Genomic DNA, 21,437 nt, shown 5'->3' on the forward strand with positions numbered 1-21,437 from the left:
TCTATTGTTAATGCATTTGTCATTCTTAAGCATAACTTAATCATGCATCAAAGTTATATTGAACGGTATACTCACGATGACGATTTTAAAGATGTTTCTGCAAACTTTGATTCAAGGCAATCATGTTGAAGAATTAGATTATTGTGTTCATAAAAAGTTGTTGTATCATCTTGGCAAGTTATGTGTTCCATAAGGTGAAAGAGTCAATTTCTAAAGGGAAGCCCACAATTCTAGTATTGTTGGTCACTTCGATGTAGGCAGAACATTTGCACAAATTCAGAGGTATTATTATTGGCGTCACGTGAATGGAAGTGTTTCAAGATATGTAAGAGGATGTTCCATGTGTGTTTCTAGCAAGCCTAGTAATATGAAATTAGATTTGTACATTCCACTTCCTATTCCTTCTCGTCCTTGGGTAAGTATTTCTATGGATTTTGTAGGAGGACTAGCAATGTCAAAGAAAGGTCATGATTATGTTTATGTTGTTGTGGATCATTTCAGCAAAATTTGTGTGTTGATGCCATGTAAGAAACAAGTTACAACTAAACAAACTACAAATATGTTCTTCCAAAATGTATGGGTACACTTTGGGTTTCCCACTTCTATTATTTCTGATCGAAATTCTTGATTTGTCGGGAAATTTTGTTCAAGTTTATGGGAACTCATGGACACAAAGAAGAGCACAACAGTTCATCCACAAACCAATGACCAGATAGTAGTAGTGAACAAAACAATAGTACATCTCCTTCATGGATACTGCAGCAAGCATCCTCATCTTTGGGATGAACACTTACATTACATCCAACATGCCTACAATAGAGCCAGGCATTCTTCGACTCAAAAATCTCCATTTGAAACATGCTTGGGATATTTACCAAAATCTCCCTTAGATTTTATCTTTGGTAAAAATGTTGTGGTGGATGGACACAATGATATAGACAAACCTAAGCGATTCATTAAACAAATTCAGTTATGCTTCATATGGTATAAAAACAGTTGGAGAAGAGTCAAGCCAAGTACAAGGCGAGACATGACAAGCATCGTGTTGACCATAAATTCTAAGTGGGAGATCAAGTTTGGATATATATCAGCAAGGAAAGACTTCAAGGTGAAGGTAAAAAGCTCAAGCCAATCATATATGGTCCTTTCAAAATCTTGGAGAAGATTGGTAATAATGTTTTCCGATTAGATTTGCCACCATACATGCAAATTTATGTTGTTGTGAATGTGGAAAACTTGAGATTATATGAGACTCCTATGATTGAAGATCAAGGAGAGAATGTTTAGATTCCATCCATAGAAGATTTTTCTCCTGAATACTTAGAAGAATTGTAGCAAGATACTATTCTTGACAGGAGGATAAGGACTTCACGCAAAGGCAACGTCGAGTATCTTCGTGTGGGGCTCAAAGGAACTAATCCAAGTAAATCTAGGTGGATTAAGATCAAAAAAGTGAGGGAGTTGTACCCTCACTTGCTAACTGAAAACAAACTTTTGGTGGTCCAAAATTTTCCAGTGGGAAGGAATGATCCAGGGGATAAAAAATATGCTCAAAATTCAAAGTGCTCAAACTTTCTCAAAACCAACGCCAAATTGTAGTGTTCATTATCCTGATTCCATCGTCGCTTGAATCACCTCAAATCAACATCGTATGCTCAAGTTATCGCGTTTTGAAGTTTTTTCCAAACAACTAAAAAGTCAAACAACATGGTTGACTAGGCTACGGACTGGGCAAGTCGTACGCTAACATCAACAACTGACTAGGAAAACACAGTGGCCGGTATGGGCTAATCTTGTGTTGCCATGTGGTAGTACCATACATGACAGGTTAGCAAATTTTCATTGGTTGAAGGGTTATAGTAAGGGCCAATCACAGAGTGACACGTGGCCCAATCCCAGGGTGCCATGTGGCATTCCAGGAGAGGCCAAAATTTTGTTATGTAAACCAACTAACCCTGTCAGAGTCGAACCCATGACCTGTCGAACAAAAACCAACCACATTACCAACATACCACATAATGGTTTTTAATATATATTAACAACCAAATTTATTTAAACTCAACCTGTTGGAATGATGACATTGGGAGTAAGGCACTTGGCCCCAGCCCTAGTTCTATCAATGACCATATGACCTACGATGTGGTAGAGGGGGTGGACCAGGGGGAACCTCGCCCACACTGGCCCCCGGTCCCATGACCATCATATGACCACAACACACGACGAAGGGAGCAGAGCGACATGGATGGGTGGTTAGCCCGACCCCTAGCCACATGTTGCTCCACATGACCCTGACATTAAAATTTAGATTCTTAAGGGGATTATTAACGAAATTAAAGAGGCGACATTTTGCGCCTACCGACATTAGACAAATTTATCGCTTGGCAGAAAGGCATAATATGTAGAATGGTTAGCCAATTTTGCAGAATTGCAGGACAAATAACAGAGCTTTGTTCTAGGAAGCATATCTTGCTCATTTTTTAACCTTTTTTAGCTCAAGAAGAGCCTAGATAGGAGTATGAAGCATTTTCGACACAATGCAGTGTCATTTTTGCAATTTGAGTTATGTAAATTGAAATAATTTCAAATTTGAGCATATAATTTAAAGGCCCAACATTAGAAGCTGGACCCAGAGACGTAGCCCAGGAGGGGTGAACTCCATCATCAAATTGTTGTTTGTGTGATGTTGTTCATGGTCTATTTTTGTCTATTTTATTTCTGCAAAACTTAACTAAAAACACTAAGTTTATGTGTTTTTGCAAATTGATCCATTGTCCACAAAACATAAACTTACTTGCAAACTTTTTATGAAACCTTCAAGTTTTTTATTTCAGATCACCATCCAACTTTGGCTCTACCAAACACCAAGAGGAATAAAATCTCTCAAGATGCAAAACTTGAGAAAATATTTGCACCTCGAGAGATTTGAGATCTGGAATTAGATAGATCTATGCTAGTTTTGAACAACACACTAATTAAACATGAAAAGTTATATATATATATATATATATGAGTTTATGATATTTCTGCACTAATATTTTATTCTTAACCTTTGCAAGAAAACCACCCAAAAATAAAATCTTTGAAAATAGCTCACACTAAGGTAAATAACATATTTATCATCATTTACTTTCTACTATAATTTAAGTAAGTCTTTGCATAATAAATGGATAGGAAGAAGATGTAAATAAATATACCTACCACGAGTTAACTCCCACCATTATCTATGTTTTCTCAAGTATGTAGGGGTAAAACTATAAATGTGTAGTTTTGCTAGTGGTTACTTCCCACTAAAATTTATGCAAGTCCTTGTTCCTTGTAAGGAATTAATTTATTCACTTCTCAATTTATTAGTTCCCGCCGAAGTAAGCTTATAGGATTCTGTAACACCCTTGGTGAAAATTCCATGTAATAAAAGTTAAAAACAATAACCACGGATGAATGAGACACTTATTCCAAGCTGAATGTTGGGCAAGACATCTTAGGGGGTGTTCATTTGGTTGTTTATGGCTAAGGAAATTGGCAAAGGCAATGGCTAAGGCTTTGAAAAGGAAAAATGCATTTTGGGCACATTTATTTATGAAAATAATGGAAATTAGGAAAAAAAGGAGGTGAAAGGTCACAAGTTGCATGTGAGGAGGAAATTGAAGGAAAATAATGGAAAATGAAGAAAATAGAGGCTTCATTCATAAAAAGGCTTTTGAGGATCAGTTGTTAACCTTTTGTCAGTTTAGTGTTGGAGCTCTCTCTCATACTCTTGGATACTTAGAGTTTTTTGGAACACTCTTGGAGGGTGTGGCATACTTGGATTCTTGGTGCAAGAAGACAAACGAAAAGCAGGAAAGCACAAGGAGGCATCAACATCAACAACTACATCAGATTTTCTTGCAGGTACCGAGTTGCATGTATGGTTCCTTCACTAGTTTTGGCATGCATGACATATGCATGTGGTTTCTTGGTTGTGATTTGTCATTGGCATGGAGGATTGCCTAGATTAACAATGGATTGCCTAGCCTTGCCATTTCCTGGATAGCCTTGGTGATTGTGGGTTTACTTGCATTGTTTGTTTTTTATTGGTTCTAATGTTCATTAGCTTGGGTTGAGTTACTAGTCCTGCAACATTGGTTGGATAAATGCTCTGGAGCCCTGTAGCTTGGGTTGAGTTACTAGTCTTAGAGCCTTGGTTGGACAAATGCTCTGGAGCCCTGTATTAGCTTGGGTTGAGTTACTAGTCTTGGAGCCTTGGTTGGACAAATTCTTTGGAGCTCGGTAAAAGATGTGGGTTGAGTTACTAGTCCTGGAGCCTTGGTTGGACAAACGCTTTGGAGCCCTGGGTGGCTGGGATAGAGATCGATCTGATGATGGTTTGGTGATGTCTGACCATGAGGTGGAATCATTGTTTTATGGGTTGAGGTGGATGGCCTCTGGAAGCCCTGGATGAGTTTTGATTGATGTGTTTTATGAGATCCCACATTCATGCTTGGAATATGACACGAGGGTGAATGACTGAAGAGATATTTGGCTCAGTCATTCTACGGTTGGGTGGAACGTGGAAGTCCCATCCCAGGTTTGGATTTTGCATCATTTATGAAAGGTTATTTATCCTTGTATTTCTATAAGCATTTGATGGATTATATGTGGTCTATATGATTGTACTTTCACGAGTATTTTATGTTGCTATTATGCTAGTCATGTATGTGTTTTATGACAACAACCATGTCTGGCTCTCATTATGTTTTTACTTATAATTGAATGATCAATGTATCTATGACCTAATGGATGTAATGACAGTTGATGTGTTGAGGCATCAATGGTTCTTAGGAATTCTCAGCTAAGTATGAGACCCTTATGCTCAAAACTCCTCTATATTACACATTTGTAATATGTTTGATGAAATGCCTGTCATGGCTAGTAGGGGTCCAGTCAAGGTCTTGAACAAGTATTCACTTTAGTACTATCATTTCCATGTTATCTTACCGATTTGAAGAGATGGATCAATTCTGGGCAGTGACCTGGGCTCTGAGCCTGAAAAGGTGGCTTAAATCTCGGGGTCAGTGGCACAACACTGGCAATTCTGGTCCATAGTCTCTGGCAGGAAGTCCTATGAGAGAGACTTTAGGTTGTTGGTCGCTCCATTTCCCATAGCATGAGAGCGACTATGGCCCAAGATACCTAAAACAACAGTGGGACCCAGGGACAACCTGTCTGAGTGGCTGATTTGTCCTCTGAGAGTTTTGTTGATGATGTTAGATGTATGTATGGTGTGTTTCTATCGGTTCCAATTCCTTAATGTGACTTAGGAGGTCGAATCATATCATAGTGGCCTCTCATCGCATGTTTACCCCGACTAGTCGGTTGCTTGGGTAGATGTGGGAGGAGGGTGTTACAGAGTGGTATCAGAGCATGATTCACCCCTCAGACTGGATGGGCTATGTGTTGGTCATGCATGCATGTCGATTGCATGTGTATCTCTCACACTTGCATTCCATATGTTGTTACAATTGCATGGTGTTGATAATTGTTGTGGTGATGTTGTCATGTGGAACTTAGCGTGCTTTTGTGGGATGCATTGCTGTGAGTATATGACTGGTTGTGTGTCGTTATATATCACTTGCATGTATCATGTGGTTGCTTGGTTACATTCTTGTATTTTTGGCCATATGTATCATTATTGTGTATTGGGTTACATGATGCTACATACGAGCATTGTTAAATTATTCTTGATTATATGCGTTATGTGTGGGAATGGACCGTAATCATGCTTGAGTGTTATCTGCATGTAGGTTGGTGTATTGTCTACATTGTGGTTGTGCATGGTCCACATACAATGGTACGATTTATGTCGTCATGCATAAGGTCATGGAATGTATGGTTATGTAATGCTTATGCATTTTCATGTTTGCATGTGGTTAAGTGTATCGTTATGTAGTGGATGTTGTCATGCATGAGGTTGTAGTGTGTGTTGTGTTAAGGTCATGCATTGATGACTGGACCCTACCTATAATGACAGTTGCATTGTTATATGCTTATGTACTATTTTTATATATTGTTATGATTATGTTATGCATGTATCATGTTGATTTGCTGATCTTGCAGACAAGATATCCCACCCCCCGAGCTATACTAAGTTACGTTGGTTTATTGTGATTTGGTTAAGTTGACATGATATACCTTGCAAGAAGAAACATCAAATGGTTAGCAAGATGGTTGATTACATAGACTCTCCCTATGAATCCAAAGAGCAATATGGTGTTGGGAACTCTTCCAATTTGGCAATGACACTGAGAATCTTAAAGGGAGAGATAAGGAGATGTAAGGCGGATAATGACATAATCATATAGTCACGGGAAAAGCTAGCAGAGCTAAATGCAATCATACTTCATGGCTTGTCAACTTTGTAGTGATAGGGGCTGCTTCAGATCAATCATGAGCAGGAGAACAAAAATAATGAAGCATATGGCAGTAGATCACATGGCAATCACCGATTAGATACAGATGACACAATCCGAGATGGCAGATTATAGGACACTTCCGAGAGGAGAAGGGATAAACACAGGTATGATTCTAGTTCTGATTCAGATAAGCACTATGATCGTCACCAATATCATCCTTACAAGAGGAGTGATAGGGGATGCTTTCTAGATGAGTTTAAGAAGGAAAATCCACCTACTTTTGATGGAGAGGTAAATAGATCACAAGATGTAGAGGCTTGGTTACTTAGTATGAAGAAGTTCTTCAGGTTGCATGACTATTTAGAGAACATGAAAGCTAGAGTGGCTACTTTCAGTCTTAAAGGTAAAGTAGACATCTGGTGGGAAGATGTGAAGAATGTCAGGGACATAAATGAGGAAGATCTGACTTGGAGTGAATTTGAGCGACTATTCAAGAAGAAGTATATATTGGAGAGGTACTTTGATGATAGGGCAAAAGAATTCTATGAACTAAAGATGGGATCCATGACATATGATGAGTACACTAGTAAGTTCTTGTAACTATTGAGGTATGTGCCTTACCTCAAGGAGGAGAAGGCTAAGATTCAGAGGTTCATTAGTGGGTTACTGGTTGCATTTAAGGACATGATTGAGTTCGATGAGCCTAGATCTTTGGAGTAGTCCATTCGGAAGCTAAAGCATTGCTATGAACAATCAAAGCATCGAATTGAGACTAAACCAAACTGGAGAGGTAATGCTAAGAACAAAGGAAAATGGGACAAGAAGCAAGCAAGACCAAATGACATAGGTAACAAGGAAAATGTTGCACCATGTAAGCGGTTCAATGCGTCAGAGAGAGGTAAATGACATCGTCTTGAGGATTAGAGTAAGGAACTTGTACGATGTTGGACTTGTGGAGGGGACCATCATAGGAAAGATTGTCCACAATTTCAGAGTGGTAGACCCAAGTTATACAATGTGCAAGAGGCATAGAATATTGGGGATGTCAGTGAGAATATTCCATGTATCTATTCAGCAGTGGACAACTGACAAGTAGAAACACCATGCGTCTATCATTGAGATGGACGGTAAGCTTTGTGATCAAGTTATTTCTATTTTGATTGACCCTGGATCTAATTATAGCTATGTTAATCCTGACTTGGTGGATAATTGTGGTTTGAGTAAGGAATTGCATGCAAAATCTTGGTTAGTGCAGTTGGCTACATGTACGAAGAAGCGAGTTCATCATTGGGTAAGAGCTTGTGCATTTGATTTGAATGGTATGCCTACAACTACACATTTAAATGAATTACCATTGGGATCATACAATATGTTGTTGGGCATGGATTGATTATATCTTCATAGAACCAAGGTAGATTGCTATGACAAATCTATTGAGTGTGTTGATGACAATGGAGAACCAAAAGTCTTACAAGGTAAGAAGAAGGCCACATCAATAAGGATGGTGACAACTACGCAAGCAAAGCATAGCCGCAGGAAAGGGTGCAATTTATTCGCAGTGTACATTTCTAGTGATAAGGGTGAGGAGGTTGATAATGCAGATGTGTTGAATAAGTACCCGGTTTTACAACAGTTCAAGGATGTATTTCCTAGGGACATTAAATAGTTGCCACCTCACAGGGAGGTAGACTTCTCTATTGAGTTAGTGCTAGGGGCAGCTCCAACATCAAAATCACCTTACTCGATGAGCATACTTGAGTTCGTAGAACTGAAGCTACAACTGAAGGAAATGTTGGACAAAGGATACATTAGGCCAAGTGTATCACCTTGGGGCGCACTGGTCTTGTTTGTGAGGAAGAAAGATGGTACTCTCAGATTATGCATTGATTACAGGTAGTTGAACAAAGTGAATATCAAGAACAGGTACCCTTTGTCGAGGATTGATGACTTGTTCGATCAGCTGAAGGGAGCAGCAATGTTCTCAAAGATTGACTTGAGATCCGGATATCATCAGGTACACATCAAGGAAGAAGACATTTACAAGACTGCGTTCAGGACCAGGTATGGGCATTATGAGTTTGTTGTAGTTCCATTTGGCTTAACTAATGCTCTAGCTACATTCATGTGCTTGATGAATAATGTATTGCATCCATATTTGGATAAGTTCGTTATTGTGTTCATTGATGATATATTGGTATATTCTAAAAATGAAAAAGAGCATGCCGAGCATTTAGCAACAATGTTGAAATTGTTGAGAGAGCATCAGTTGTATGCTAAGCTCAACAAGTGCAGTTTCTTTCAGACTAAGGTACACTACTTGGGGCATGTTGTCTCCAAGAAGGGCATTGCAGTAGATCTAGAAAATATAAGAGTCATTATGGAGTGGGTAGCTCCTGAGAATGTGGATGAGGTGAGATCCTTCATGGGTTTGGCAGGATACTACAAGAGGTTCATTAGGAAATTCTCATAGATTGCTTATCCTATCACATCTTTACAAAGAAAAGGTAAGAAGTTTGAATGGACAGAAGAATGTGAGGCTAGTTTTGAGCAACTCAAGCAATTGTTAACACATGCACCAGCGTTGAAGATTGCAGACCCGGATAGAGAGTTTTTTGTGTGCACATATGCGTGCAAGAGAGGACTTGGTGGAGTCCTTATGCAGGATGGGCAGGTAGTATTCTATGAGTCACAGAAACTGAATGAGGATGATTAGAGTTATCCCACACATGATATTGAGTTGGTAGTAATTATACATGCACTAAAGATGTGGAGACACTATCTTCTGGGTAGGAGGTTCACATTGATTGGTGGTCACAATGGTTTGCAGTATTTATTTGACCAACCTAATCTGAATGGTAGGCAGGCTCAGTGGTTGGCCACAATCAGTGAGTTCGACATTGAAATCATATACATCAAAGGTAAAGAGAACAGAGTGGCAGATTCTCTTAGCAGGCAGGTACAGGGGAATCACTTAGCAACAATGAGCTCTTATGGGACAGGTTTACAAGACATGATCTTGCGGGTAGGACAACAGGATGTCAGATATATGGAAATTGTGCACAGTTTGTAGGAGAATACAGGTACAGGTAGTGGTACAGATATAGGTGCAGGTGCACATGAATTGGACTATTGTCTTGCAGCATATGGATTGGTTAGCTTCTGAGACAGGATATATGTGCCAAATGACAGTCATCTCAAGAAGGTGATCTTGAGGGAGTTTCATGCGAAACCGTATTCAAGTCACCTAGGTTGCCAGAAGACACTGAAAGCAGTGAAAAGATCTTACTATTGGCTGAACTTGAAGAGGGATGTAGCAGAGTTTATGGCTAGATGTTTTGATTGTCAGCGAGTGAAAGAAGAATGTCATTGCAATTCCATAATGGAAATGGGAGGTCATTTCCATGGACTTCATCACAGGGTTTCCAAAGACAGTGAAGAAACATGATTCCATCATGGTCATTGTGGACAGGTTGACAAAGGTTGCACACTTCATTCCGGTGAAGTCTATGTTCTCAGCTAGTGATGTGGCACATGTATTCATTAGAGATGTGGTTAGACTACACAATGTTCCAAAGAAGATTGTATCAGACAGGGATGCGAAGTTCACTTCCAAGTTTTTGAAGAAGTTATTTGCAGGTTTGGGCACAGAGTTGGCCTTCAACACAACTTATCATCCACAGATAGATGGACATATAGAGAGGGTCAGCAGGATATTAGAGGATATGTTGAGGATGTATGTGATGCATCAACAACAGAAGTGGGAAGAGTATCTCCCTTTGGTAGAGTTCACATACAACAACAATTATGATGAGTCATTGAGGATGAGTCCTTTTGATGCACTATATGGGCAAAATTGTAACACTCCTATCACTTGGAGTGATTCGGTTAGCAACGTATTGATTGGACCAGATATGTTGGCAGACATGGAACATGAAATGCAGGTAATCAAGAAGAATCTAAAGGAAACACAGAATAGGAAGAAGAGTTATGCAGATAGGAACAGGTTGTTCAAGGAGTTTCAGGTTGGGGAACAGGTGTACTTGCGCATCAAACCGAAGAAGAGCTCCTTGCGGATTGGCTCATGTGCCAAGCTGGCACCACGATTTTGTGGACCCTTCAGTATCATTGAGAGGATTGGGCCAGTAGCCTATTGACTTGCACTGCCTCCGACAGTGAAATTCCATGATGTTTTCCATGTCTCATTGCTTAAGAAGTATGTTAAAGATGTTGATCATGTAATTGACTGGTTTGTATTGCAGGTGGAACCAGATGGAGAATTCCAGCTGGAGCCTTAGTGTATATTGTAGAAAAAGGTGTTCATGCTCTGGAACTGAGAAATTAAGCAAGTTAAAGTGCAATGGAAGCACTTTGGGCCTAATGAAGCTACATGGGAGATGGCGGATCATATGCGGGCTATGTATCCTTCCTTGTTTTTCGGTTGAGGCAAAGCAACTTGATATGGTGGTTTGGTATTTGCTTATGGTGGTTTGGTATATGTTTTATGATGGTTGGTATTTGGTTTATGGTGGTTGATATTTACTTTATGATAGTTTGATATATGTTATATGATGTTTTGATATATGCTTAGACATGGTGTTTAATATCTGTTTTGATATATGCTTTGGTATATGATTTGGCATATGTTTTGCTATTTGTATTTTGATGATGCTGACATATGTACACCCATGTATGGATGTAAATATCACAACGAGCTATGTTATAAAGCTCCACTATGCGTTATGAGTGTCATGTTATTATGTTATCACGTGGTTATGTTATCATGATGTTATGATGTTATATGAGTTGACACTCAAAAGGATAATCATTGTAAATACTATGACGAGCTATATTATAAATCTCCACTATGCGGTATGTAGTCATGTTGTCATGATGTTTTTCTCTTGAGTAGGTCTTTCATTGTAAATACTGCATCGAGCTATGTTATAAAGTTCCATAAGAAGTATGTCCTCTTTTAGCAGGCTGTTGAGGTATATGTGTGATTGAACACCGAGGACGGTGTCCCCCAAGGGGGAGGGTTCTGTAACAACCCTGGTGAAAATTCCATGTAATAAAAGTTAAAAACAATAACCATAGATGAACGAGACACTTATTCCAAGCTGAATGTTGGGCAAGACATCCTAGGGGGTGTTCATTTGGTTATTTATGACTAAGGAAATTGGAAAAGGCAATGGCTAAGGCTTTGAAAAGGCAAAATGACATTTTTGGCACATTTATTTATGAAAATAATGGAAATTACGAGAAAAGGGAGGTGAAAGGTCACAGGTTACATGTGAGGAGGAAATTGAAGGAAAATAATGAAAAAATGAGGAAAATAGAGGCCTCATTCATAAAAAGGCTTCTGAGGATCAGTTGGTAACCTTTTTCCATTTCAATGTTGGAGCTCTCTCTCATTATTCTCTCTCTCATACTCTTGGATACCTAGATTTTTCTTGGAACACTCTTGGAGGGTGTGGCATACTTGGATTCTTGGAACAAGAAGGCAAAGGAAAAGCAGGAAAGCATAAGGAGGCATCGACATCAACAACTACATCAGATTTGCTTGCAGGTACTCATGTATGATTCCTTCACTAGTTTTGGCATGCATGGCATATGCATGTGGTTTCTTGGTTGTGATCTATCTTTAGCATGGAGGATTGCCTGGATCGACTGTGGATTGCATAGTCTTTCCATTTCCTGGATATTCATGGTGATTGTGGGTTTACTTGCATTGTTTGTTTTTTATTGGTTCTCATGTTCCTTAGCTTGGGTTGAGTTACTAGTCCTGGAGCCTTGGTTGGACAAACGCTCTAGAGCCCTTGGTGGGTTGTGTTACTAGTCTTGGAGCCTTGGATGGACACATGCTCTGGAGCTCTTGGTGGGTTGCGTTACTAGTCTGGAGCCTTGGTTGGACAAACGCTCTGGAGCCTAGTAAAAGCTGTGGGTTGAGTTACTAGATCTGGAGCCTTGGTTGTACAAATGCTCTGGAGCCCTGGATGGATGGGATAGAGACCGACCTCATGATGGTTTGGTGATGTCTAACTATGAGGTGGAACAAATATTTGATGGGTTGAGGTGGATGGCCTTTGGAAGCCCTGGATGAGTTTTGATTGATGTGTTTTATGAAATCCCACATTCATGCTTGGAATATGGCACAGAGGTGAATGGCTGAAGAGAGATTTGGCTCAACCATTCTACGGTAGGGTGGAACGTGGAAGTCCCATCCCCAGTTTGGATTTTGCATCATCAATGAAAGGTTATTTTTCCTTGTATTTCTATGAGCATTTGATGGATTATATGTGGTCTATATGACTATACTTTCATGAGTATTTTATGCTACTATTATACCGGTCATGTATGTGTTTTATGACAACATCCATGTGTGGCTCTCATCATGTTTTTACGTATAATTGAATGATCAATGTATCTATGACCTAATGGATGGAATGACAGTTGATTTGTTGAGGCATCAATGGTTCTTAGTGATTCTCAACTAAGTATGAGACCCCTATGCTCAGAACTGTGAATTACACCTGTAGATTACACATTTGCCATATGTTTGACAAAATGCCTCTCATGGCTAGTAGGGTTCCAATCAAGGTCTTGAACAAGTATTCGCTTTAGTACTGTCATTTCCATGTTATCTTACTGATTTGAAGAGATGGATCAATTTTGGGAAGTGACTTGGGCTTTGAGCCTAAAAAAATGGTTTAAATCCCGGGGTCGTTGGCACAACATTGACAATTCTTGTCCACAGTCATTGGCAGACAGTCCTGTGAGAGCGAATTTAGGTTGCTGGTCACTCCCTTGCCCATAGCATGAGAGCGACTATGGCCCAAGAGACCTAAAACAACAGTGGGACTTAGGGAAAGACTATCTGAGTGGCTGACTTGTCCTCTGAGGGTTCTGTTGATAATGTTAGATGTCTGTATGATGTGTTTCTGTCGATTCCACTTCCTTAATGTGACTTAGAAGGTTTAATCATATCATAGTGGCCTTTCATCACATGTTTAACTCGGTTGGCCCGTTGCTGGGGTAAATGTGGGAGGAGGGTGTTACAAATTCGATTTACCTATTGACTATTATTAATTTAGTATTAACCAATGTAAGATATATATTTTTTATGCAATTTTTCACATAACATGATTTCTAACTTGAGTGACATGGACCAAGTTGCTTTGCAACACTTCTTTAATATGAACATTGAAATATATATATATATATAGTTTTTAATATATGTATGCTTTAAGTATTACATATAAACTGAGCATAGAATGAATTATGCATCATGTAATATCAATAGTATTATTTCCTGTCAACTCCATATTTTTTTCCAAGGAAAAAAAGGTAACTTTTTATTAAAAAATGAAAAGTTACACTAGCAGATGCATTGAAGCATTTCCATAAGCTGCCTGAAATGGCTCGAGTGCAAACGCACCCCACACAACGTTTGAAGACTAACGTGCAAAAAGAAGAAAAGAATGTAGAAGAGAGGAGAGAGAAGAAGGAGTCAAAAGAAACTGAAATCCAGCAGTGAGTAAAAACTCACATTTCAAGTTTTTCGCCCCTTTTTCTTTTCGACCTTGCGCCACTCTCCTTGTGTGGGCTCGGTCGAAACTATGACTATCTGTGTTTCTGCTTTCTGATTGGTTGTTTCCTTGTCTGAATCTGAAGTATCTGAGTGGTGATGCCATTTGATCCCTCCCATGCTTTGATTCTCGCTAATCTTCTCTGCCTGATTTTGGTGGTGCTTTGTGATCTTGTTTTCTGAAGTAGTTTCCTCCTGAGTTTCCATTTCTTGTGGTGCCTCTGCATTCTCTGTGGGAGTGACGTCCTCTTCTGCTTCTGATTCTTCGTCATCTGAGTCCGGGGGAGGGAATTGCCATCCCTTCTTCTGCTTCCCTTTCTGCTTCTTTTTATTATTAGCTTTTTTTCCTTCTGGGCATGTGCTTTGCAGGTGTCCTGTCTGCCTGCAGAGCCTACATCTGAAAGCAGTATTCTCATAGTCTAGTGCTTGTAGCCAGTTTTGTTGTTTATAGATCAGCCTTATGTTGTCTGGCAGCCCTTTGCTTAGATCTACTTCCACACAAATGCGTGCAAAAGTGAAGACCCTTTCATCAATCCTCTCCAGATCTGTTTTGATATATTTCCCTATGTTGTTCCCAATTCCTTCCAAAACTCGTTCACTCCAGAAGTGGAGGGGAAGATTGTATAGACGGACCCAAACCGGCACTTTGGATACAATCATGTTGTTTGGATCGAAATCTGGGAACCATGGGGTCATGAACAACCCCGATGTTCCCCAGAACCAAGGTCCATCTCTGATGATTTGTTCTCTGACATCCGGGGATGCGAATCTAACTATAAAAAATCCCTTGGAGCATAGATGTATATCACATTCCATGGTCCAAGTTTTGAAAATCCAATGGAATAGATCCATTGGTTTTGGCCAGAAACTGTTAAAGCGGCAGATTAGGGCCTGCGTTTCGTAGGACTTTACGAAGTCATCAAGCCCTGAAGTGTCAAAGTTTAGAGCTGGGGTTTGTCCTAACTGATCCACTATGTATGGCCTGGGAATATACTTGCCTTGATCTGGAGGGGACCCTGTATCTTTGTTGCCCTGAAGAATGTTCTTGTAGGAGGCTCCTCCTTTGGGTTGCTGCTGGGGTGCTGTTTTTGTCCCCTTATCCCCTCCTCTGAAATTTTTATCTTCCCCTGTGCTGCTTGTCTGACCCTGAGTAGGGGCTCCTCCCCTCAGCCTGAGATTCAAGAAGATGGTTTCTCCTGGGCTAATTCCATAGCTTCCCATGGTTCTGTTATCTTGGAGAGACCATCTGCCATTTACCAAGTGCTGGATCTTGCTAGGGTATCCAGCCAATACCCAGATTTGCTGCTTCAGTTGCAGCACAGTACTTTCTGAATGTACCCATACTAAAAAAGATTTTGTCTCTGGGGTTTTTATGAAGATCTGGAAACGAGTTTTTGTTACCTGGTGTCTGCAATTTTGCTGAGTTCCTACTCTGCGTAGAAGCAAAACGTTGCTGGTTGCCTTGAGCGACAGATCCACTCCGGATCTGCAATATTTGGCCCGATCAGTTGAGCATTCTTCCAGATCTGGGCCCCTGTCTTGATGATCTCTCATTTGCGCCTCACATCCTGTAAACCCCCTGTTAAAACGTTGCAAATATCCTCTAGATCTACAGAGTTTGGCCCATGCAGTTATTTGCGGAGGCAGATCTGCCCCATACCGGCCCTCGACTTTGCATGCCTGGATCAACTGCTGGGGAATGAGCCTGACAAACACCAGGCTAGCAGATCCTGTGTATATCATTCCGATCTCTGAGAGTTTTCCGCCCCCATAGTGGGCAAAAACGTAAAACGACTGCGGGTTTCTGGCCTCGAAAGGCTGTGTTGGCCGCTCCTTCAGATCTGCCTTTACTGTATTTGGCTCCTCAGGCAGTAGTTGATATGAGCGAGGTAAGTCTGTTGTGCCTAGAGCTTCCAGCGATTTCCAGGCGTTGAGCCGCGTGACCAGGGCACTTCTAGTGCTTTGAAAAAAGTCTAAAACCTCCAAAGCCGCGCTCTGACTGTCGAGCCAGGGGAGATCAGTAACGACGACCTTCCCTGCCACACCACCTCCGGTGATCGCCATGGCGGGGGTTGCATTTCCTGCGGCGGAAGGGTTTCCAGCGATGGCCATTTCCTGTGTCGCGGCAGCTCTCCCAAGAGGAATCGGAAGAATAATTCCAAGACCAGGTCTCATAAATGATGTTGTTCAACTCCATATTAAGTAATAAAGAATTACATATCCGTCTCATATCAAAACGTATTATATATATATAATTTATTTTTTTACTTTATCTCTTTATAATGTTGATGTAAAATTAAAGTGAAATTGTAGTATTTTATTTATTACCAACGTTAACTTTTTTGTTATTATTATTTTTAATTTGTTAATTCAAGTATCATTTTTAAATGTAATGTTATGTGACAACTTCTCCCTCATATTGGACTATAGAGTGCCTTTAGGCGCAATTAATAGAAACAAAATTGTAATATAAGAAGTTGAATTAGCCCATTTATTATTTTTTAATTAAGTGGACATTATGTTTTTTTCATTATTATTATTTTTTTTTATTAAGAGTTTCATTGATCTAATTTAAAATGAAAATTACTTGTCAAATTTAAAATGAAAACTGTTTCTGGTTTTTTCAAATAAAGAGCCACTAATTTTTCCACAATATGTTCCACTGGTCATTATTTTTATGGTTTTTTTTAATCATTTTTATATATACCATGACAATTTTAAAAAGGTAGTTAGAGTGTGCCTAAAAGAAATAATGTTAACAATTTTTCCTTATATTATGATAATTAAAAAGAAAGAATTGTTATCATTTTTATAAATAGAATTTTGTTGTTATGGAGCTCATGTAGGCATGTATCACCTATTTATTGAAATTACATCTTTGTGGTGGGAATTAAAGACCAAAGACTTTGGTTGTAGTGAATTTTTTTGCTACTCATGAAGGGGAAACAATATTAATTCAAATCAACTCCCCATCCTCTTGTTGCTAAGATTTACAAATGGTGCCTACCAATCTTCCGTGACTTCACATGTAGATATTCTTATTCCCTACTCCACTTGCTTGTATTTACTACCCATTGTTTTTACTGTTTGCTTCACTTGCTTGGACTTATGAATATTACTTGAATGTGTTATTTATGCTACTTAATACGAAGACACAAAAATAGACACTAGGGATCAAAATTAATTTCACTTTAAATAAGTAATATTTAATTTAAACATCCATTTTTTAGACAAAGAAAACAATGTTGTTTTTGTATTATTTCGTAGATAATGTTTTGCATCATAATGCACATGCTCATCAATTATTACCCCTGTATTTTTTATGGCTAAATATTGTTATAAGTTATGTTTCTTTAATGAAAAAATGTATCATCCAAGACCTTAAATAGTTGTTTTGTTCTAAATAGACATTCCAGTAACATCATAGAATAATACTATATTTTGATTATTTTAAAAAAATTCATTACCATGGTTAATATACCTTTATATAAATCCAATAATTTTAAATACTAAGAAATTATTAATATCTAGAGTTTTAATTTATAAATAAAATTTGACACAATTGAAGGTGTGGTATTTTATTTGTCATTGGTATTTTAATTTATAAATAAAATTTGACACAATTGAAGGTGTGGTATTTTATTTGTCATTGGTATTTTATTTTTCATTTTATAGGAAAAGAACAATTTACTTTCTTACTAAAACTAAAAAAAATAAACCTTTCACATTAAAATTAGATGGTATACCAAAATGTTGTACCCAAAGGGCGTATTCTAATTTAAATACGAAATAATTTTTAGCAATACCATTTAAGTAAGATTGTAGCTTTTTATTGTTTAAAATATATTTTTAAATGCATGAATATTTTTTTAGGCAATACAATTCAAGCATGATTATGATTTTTTATTGTTAAAAATACATTTTTAAATACATAAAGATTGTGATTTTTTGTTATTATACCTGCTTTATATTATGTATTGGATATTTGTTGATTGTTTATTAATTCAATTAAATATCAGAAATAATTTTGAATCTAATAAAGTGTAACTTTAATTTTTTTTTTTTTTTTTTTTTTTTTTTTTTTTTTTTTTTTTTAATTTTTAATTTTTATTTTTCGCAATTTATTTTATTGGCATTTATTTCTCATGGAATTGGTTGTCAATTTGGACATGTTATTGCCCAATCCCTCAAATACTGAGTCAAGAATACATGGGTCACATCAAATTTTGTTTTTGTTTTTATTTCATTCCATAATTATTTGAGCCAAGAGTATATGGGTCACATCAAATTTTGTTTTTGTTTTATTGCATTCCATAATTACGTGAGCAAGACATCACATAATTAGGTAATTAATACATTTCTTTGTTAAAAGTTGTAAAATAAATTTTATATTAATTAAGAGATTTACTATTATAATTAACATGAAAAATATCTGATAATGTTGTAATTTTCATGATAAATAACTGCTTTATATTTTTAAATTTATATATTTATCACTAAATATGTTTACCATTTTATGTTTACTTAATATAGTTATAACATTTAATATTTCAAAGAGCATCTAAAACAAACTATATATTATAAGTAATTATTTATAAATAACATATTGTATTATTTCTTAATTTTTGTAAATTAGGTTGTATATTAAATGATAATTTTCAAGACCCTAAAATAGATTGAAAACAATATTGCATCAAAGATACATTTTAAAACTATATTTACAAAATTTAGTCACTAATTCTTTTAATATATTACAATAATAAGATAGTTTCACTATGTTTTTACAAAAAGATAAGATAAACTACTATATAACACTTGTTTAAAATACATTTTTAAATGTATAAATAAATTTACCAAGTGAAATTTCCCAAATATACATTTTACAACTATATTTACAAAACTTAATTGCTAATTATTTTAATATATGACAATAATAAGATAGTTTTACTATGTTTTTAGAAAAAAACAAGATAAAATACCATATAACATTGGTATTAAATAAATAAATAAATTCAAATAATGAAAATTAGTGTAAAACTATACAAGCAATATGAAAGCAAGTCCTATTACTAATTCCAACCTCTCAAATTTTGGTGTTTAAAATTGATTTACATTGATCCTATAAATAAATATATATAAATATATAGATTAAACAACTTGAAGTCTCTATTAAATTAATTTGTAAAAATAACTTTAAAAACCATTTTATTTTTAAACTCCTCCTCCGGCCAGCATTACTTTGTCCGGTATCAATCGAGTGGACAACCCGAGAGAACCCAAAATCATGTTTTTGTCCGGTGAAAATTTATGTACGCTGAGAAAATCTTCAACCAGCCTATCCGATGTAGATTTATGCGTTGTTTTCTGTTGAGATGGATGATGGGATTAGGCAAATTGCCTAGGTTGCTTTCATATGTTTACAGTTTCACTCCACGATTGGCATCTTACAGACATCTCCGATGCCCTGTGCGAGCGCCTGGGCTGTCCTGGCACCGGACCCTCTGTAGCTCTCAATCTTCGCAAAATTATCCACAGAAACCTCAGGATCACTCTGAAAAAAACCCCAATGAAATCGATTGGTTGGGCGTTAGGCTGAGTTCCGTAGTAAATGATCTCCAAATCGTCGAGCAGAAGCAGAACAAACTTGAGGCAAAAGAAGGTGCGGGGATCGATTCCGCTAAACTCACCAACAGCAGTGATGATGATGAAGAAGAAAAGGGAGGACAGGCTTCGTCGGCCCAAGTTGAAATATGCCACCCGTGGCCGGAATGGATTGAGTTGGTGGACCGCCTGGTGGAAGGGAAGTATTTGAGTCCCAAGGGAGCCAACGAAGGTGAGGCTAATGATGATGTTGATGTTGCCGACGAGGTACGCGGTGGCAATGAAGAGGATGTAAGGGTTTTGAAGAGTCTCAGAAGCGCATGTAAAAGATTTGGTCGTGAGCGCTTCGACATCATACGGTAAACATCTCACAGTGCTCTGAGCTTTCTTTTCGCTAATGAATTGGGTTTTCGTTTATCTGAAGGCTTTAATCAAATCCATTTTTCAGGTTAATTGAATTCGATAAATGTTCTTTGTGTAGCATGCATAATTGGCGTTTTTATGCCAAATATTATATCATACTCTCAATGATGACATTTCATAGAGCGAGTGTACAGTTGCTCCAATGGCCAAACCTCTCGTAGTGCCCAAACTTATCTACACTTTGAACGATTCCCTAACTTCAGTTTGGCCCTTAGAGCACTCTTCACAATTGCACATAGTGATACCCTAGGTCTTAAAAGTTCTCAGGATCAAATGAAGTCCACCGTACAGAAATTATGTCCGGAACTATGGAGTGATAGGTACGGCAGCTTAGAATCATGAGAGCCCATGTTTCTGAACCGCCCTACCTATCACTTCATAGTTCCGGGGAAAATTTCGTATGAGTGAATAATGAACACTCCTCTGCATCTCTTTGCTAGTTCTGTCCACTGGGACAGAGGGATCACCTTGGAGTATCGTTCCATTATAGGTGCACCAAGTATTCCCATTGATCTTGAAAGCTTTTAGACGATATAACTAAGCCACCTCACCAGTTAGGCCCTAATCCAGCAAGACATCAACGAAAAAATTCCCCTTTCATGGCCTAATACTCTCATATTAGAACATTACCATGTAAATTTGATATTATTGGAGCATGCTTTAGTGATTGAGAGGGAGGAATAGCGATTTGCTGTCCAGGAAAGACAGAAATAGAGCAAACTTTATTGTTGTAGCTGTACCCTCTTTTCATAGGTTGCGCACTCCTGTTTGAGGTGATTTTATCGACCGTACATCCACTAGTTCAAAGCAGGCTGCAGAGGTCATGTTGTAAGCTTTGATCAAAGGAATGAGAAACTAATTTGAAGGAGAAATCCTTGTGTGTGTGTTCTATTTCTTTCACTGTTCATTTTCCAGTTGTTGTGCGATTGGTGCAATGTTCAGAAATTTAATCTTCTGCTGTTAAATAAATTTTGTTTTCGAGTTATGTAATGAGAGATACATGTTTTGAAAAATGTACATGGTATCAAAGCTATTTCTTTGTCTGATATTTTCAAGATTTTACTGTGGCAAATCATCAGAAAAAAGGACCAGTAGTTAGAGGGTTTCAATTTTTTTTAAGGACTACTTTTTTGATCTAGGAGTTTGTACATTAGATCTCAGAAATCACCTCACCTCGTCTCATATTTGAGGACACACTAGATGTTGCCTCAAATTTGTTGTCATGGAAAGTGAGGGTTACACTCTTGTTGGAACAGAATGATCACTTGGATATTGTCAAGGATGTTGTGGCTTCACCTACATATTCGCAACAGTTGGTAGCTCCCAAGAAGAAGGAACCGAGGGCCAAGCAGATGGTCACGCATGTCATAAAGGATCATTTGATCCCTCATATATCCAAGAAGAAGACAACGATTGAAATGTTCAATGCCTTGGTAAGC

General features: G+C 37.9%; 1 protein-coding gene across 1 annotated transcript in view; it reads left to right on the forward strand.

Annotated features, from left to right (window-relative positions):
- Positions 1-19,208: 19,208 nt before the first annotated feature.
- LOC149263265 (uncharacterized) overlaps positions 19,209-21,437 on the forward strand; it is a 59,014-nt gene continuing 56,785 nt past the window's right edge. The window contains exon 1 of the mRNA XM_089426003.1: positions 19,209-19,934. Within this exon, the coding sequence (XP_089282129.1) occupies positions 19,282-19,934 (653 nt within the window). The 5' untranslated portion in view covers positions 19,209-19,281. The remainder of the gene's footprint in view (positions 19,935-21,437) is intronic.

This window comes from Pinus tabuliformis, chromosome 6, assembly GCF_031772625.1.
Source record: "Pinus tabuliformis cultivar Carrire ecotype Pingquan chromosome 6, CPIR1, whole genome shotgun sequence".
Lineage (NCBI taxonomy): Eukaryota > Viridiplantae > Streptophyta > Pinopsida > Pinales > Pinaceae > Pinus > Pinus tabuliformis.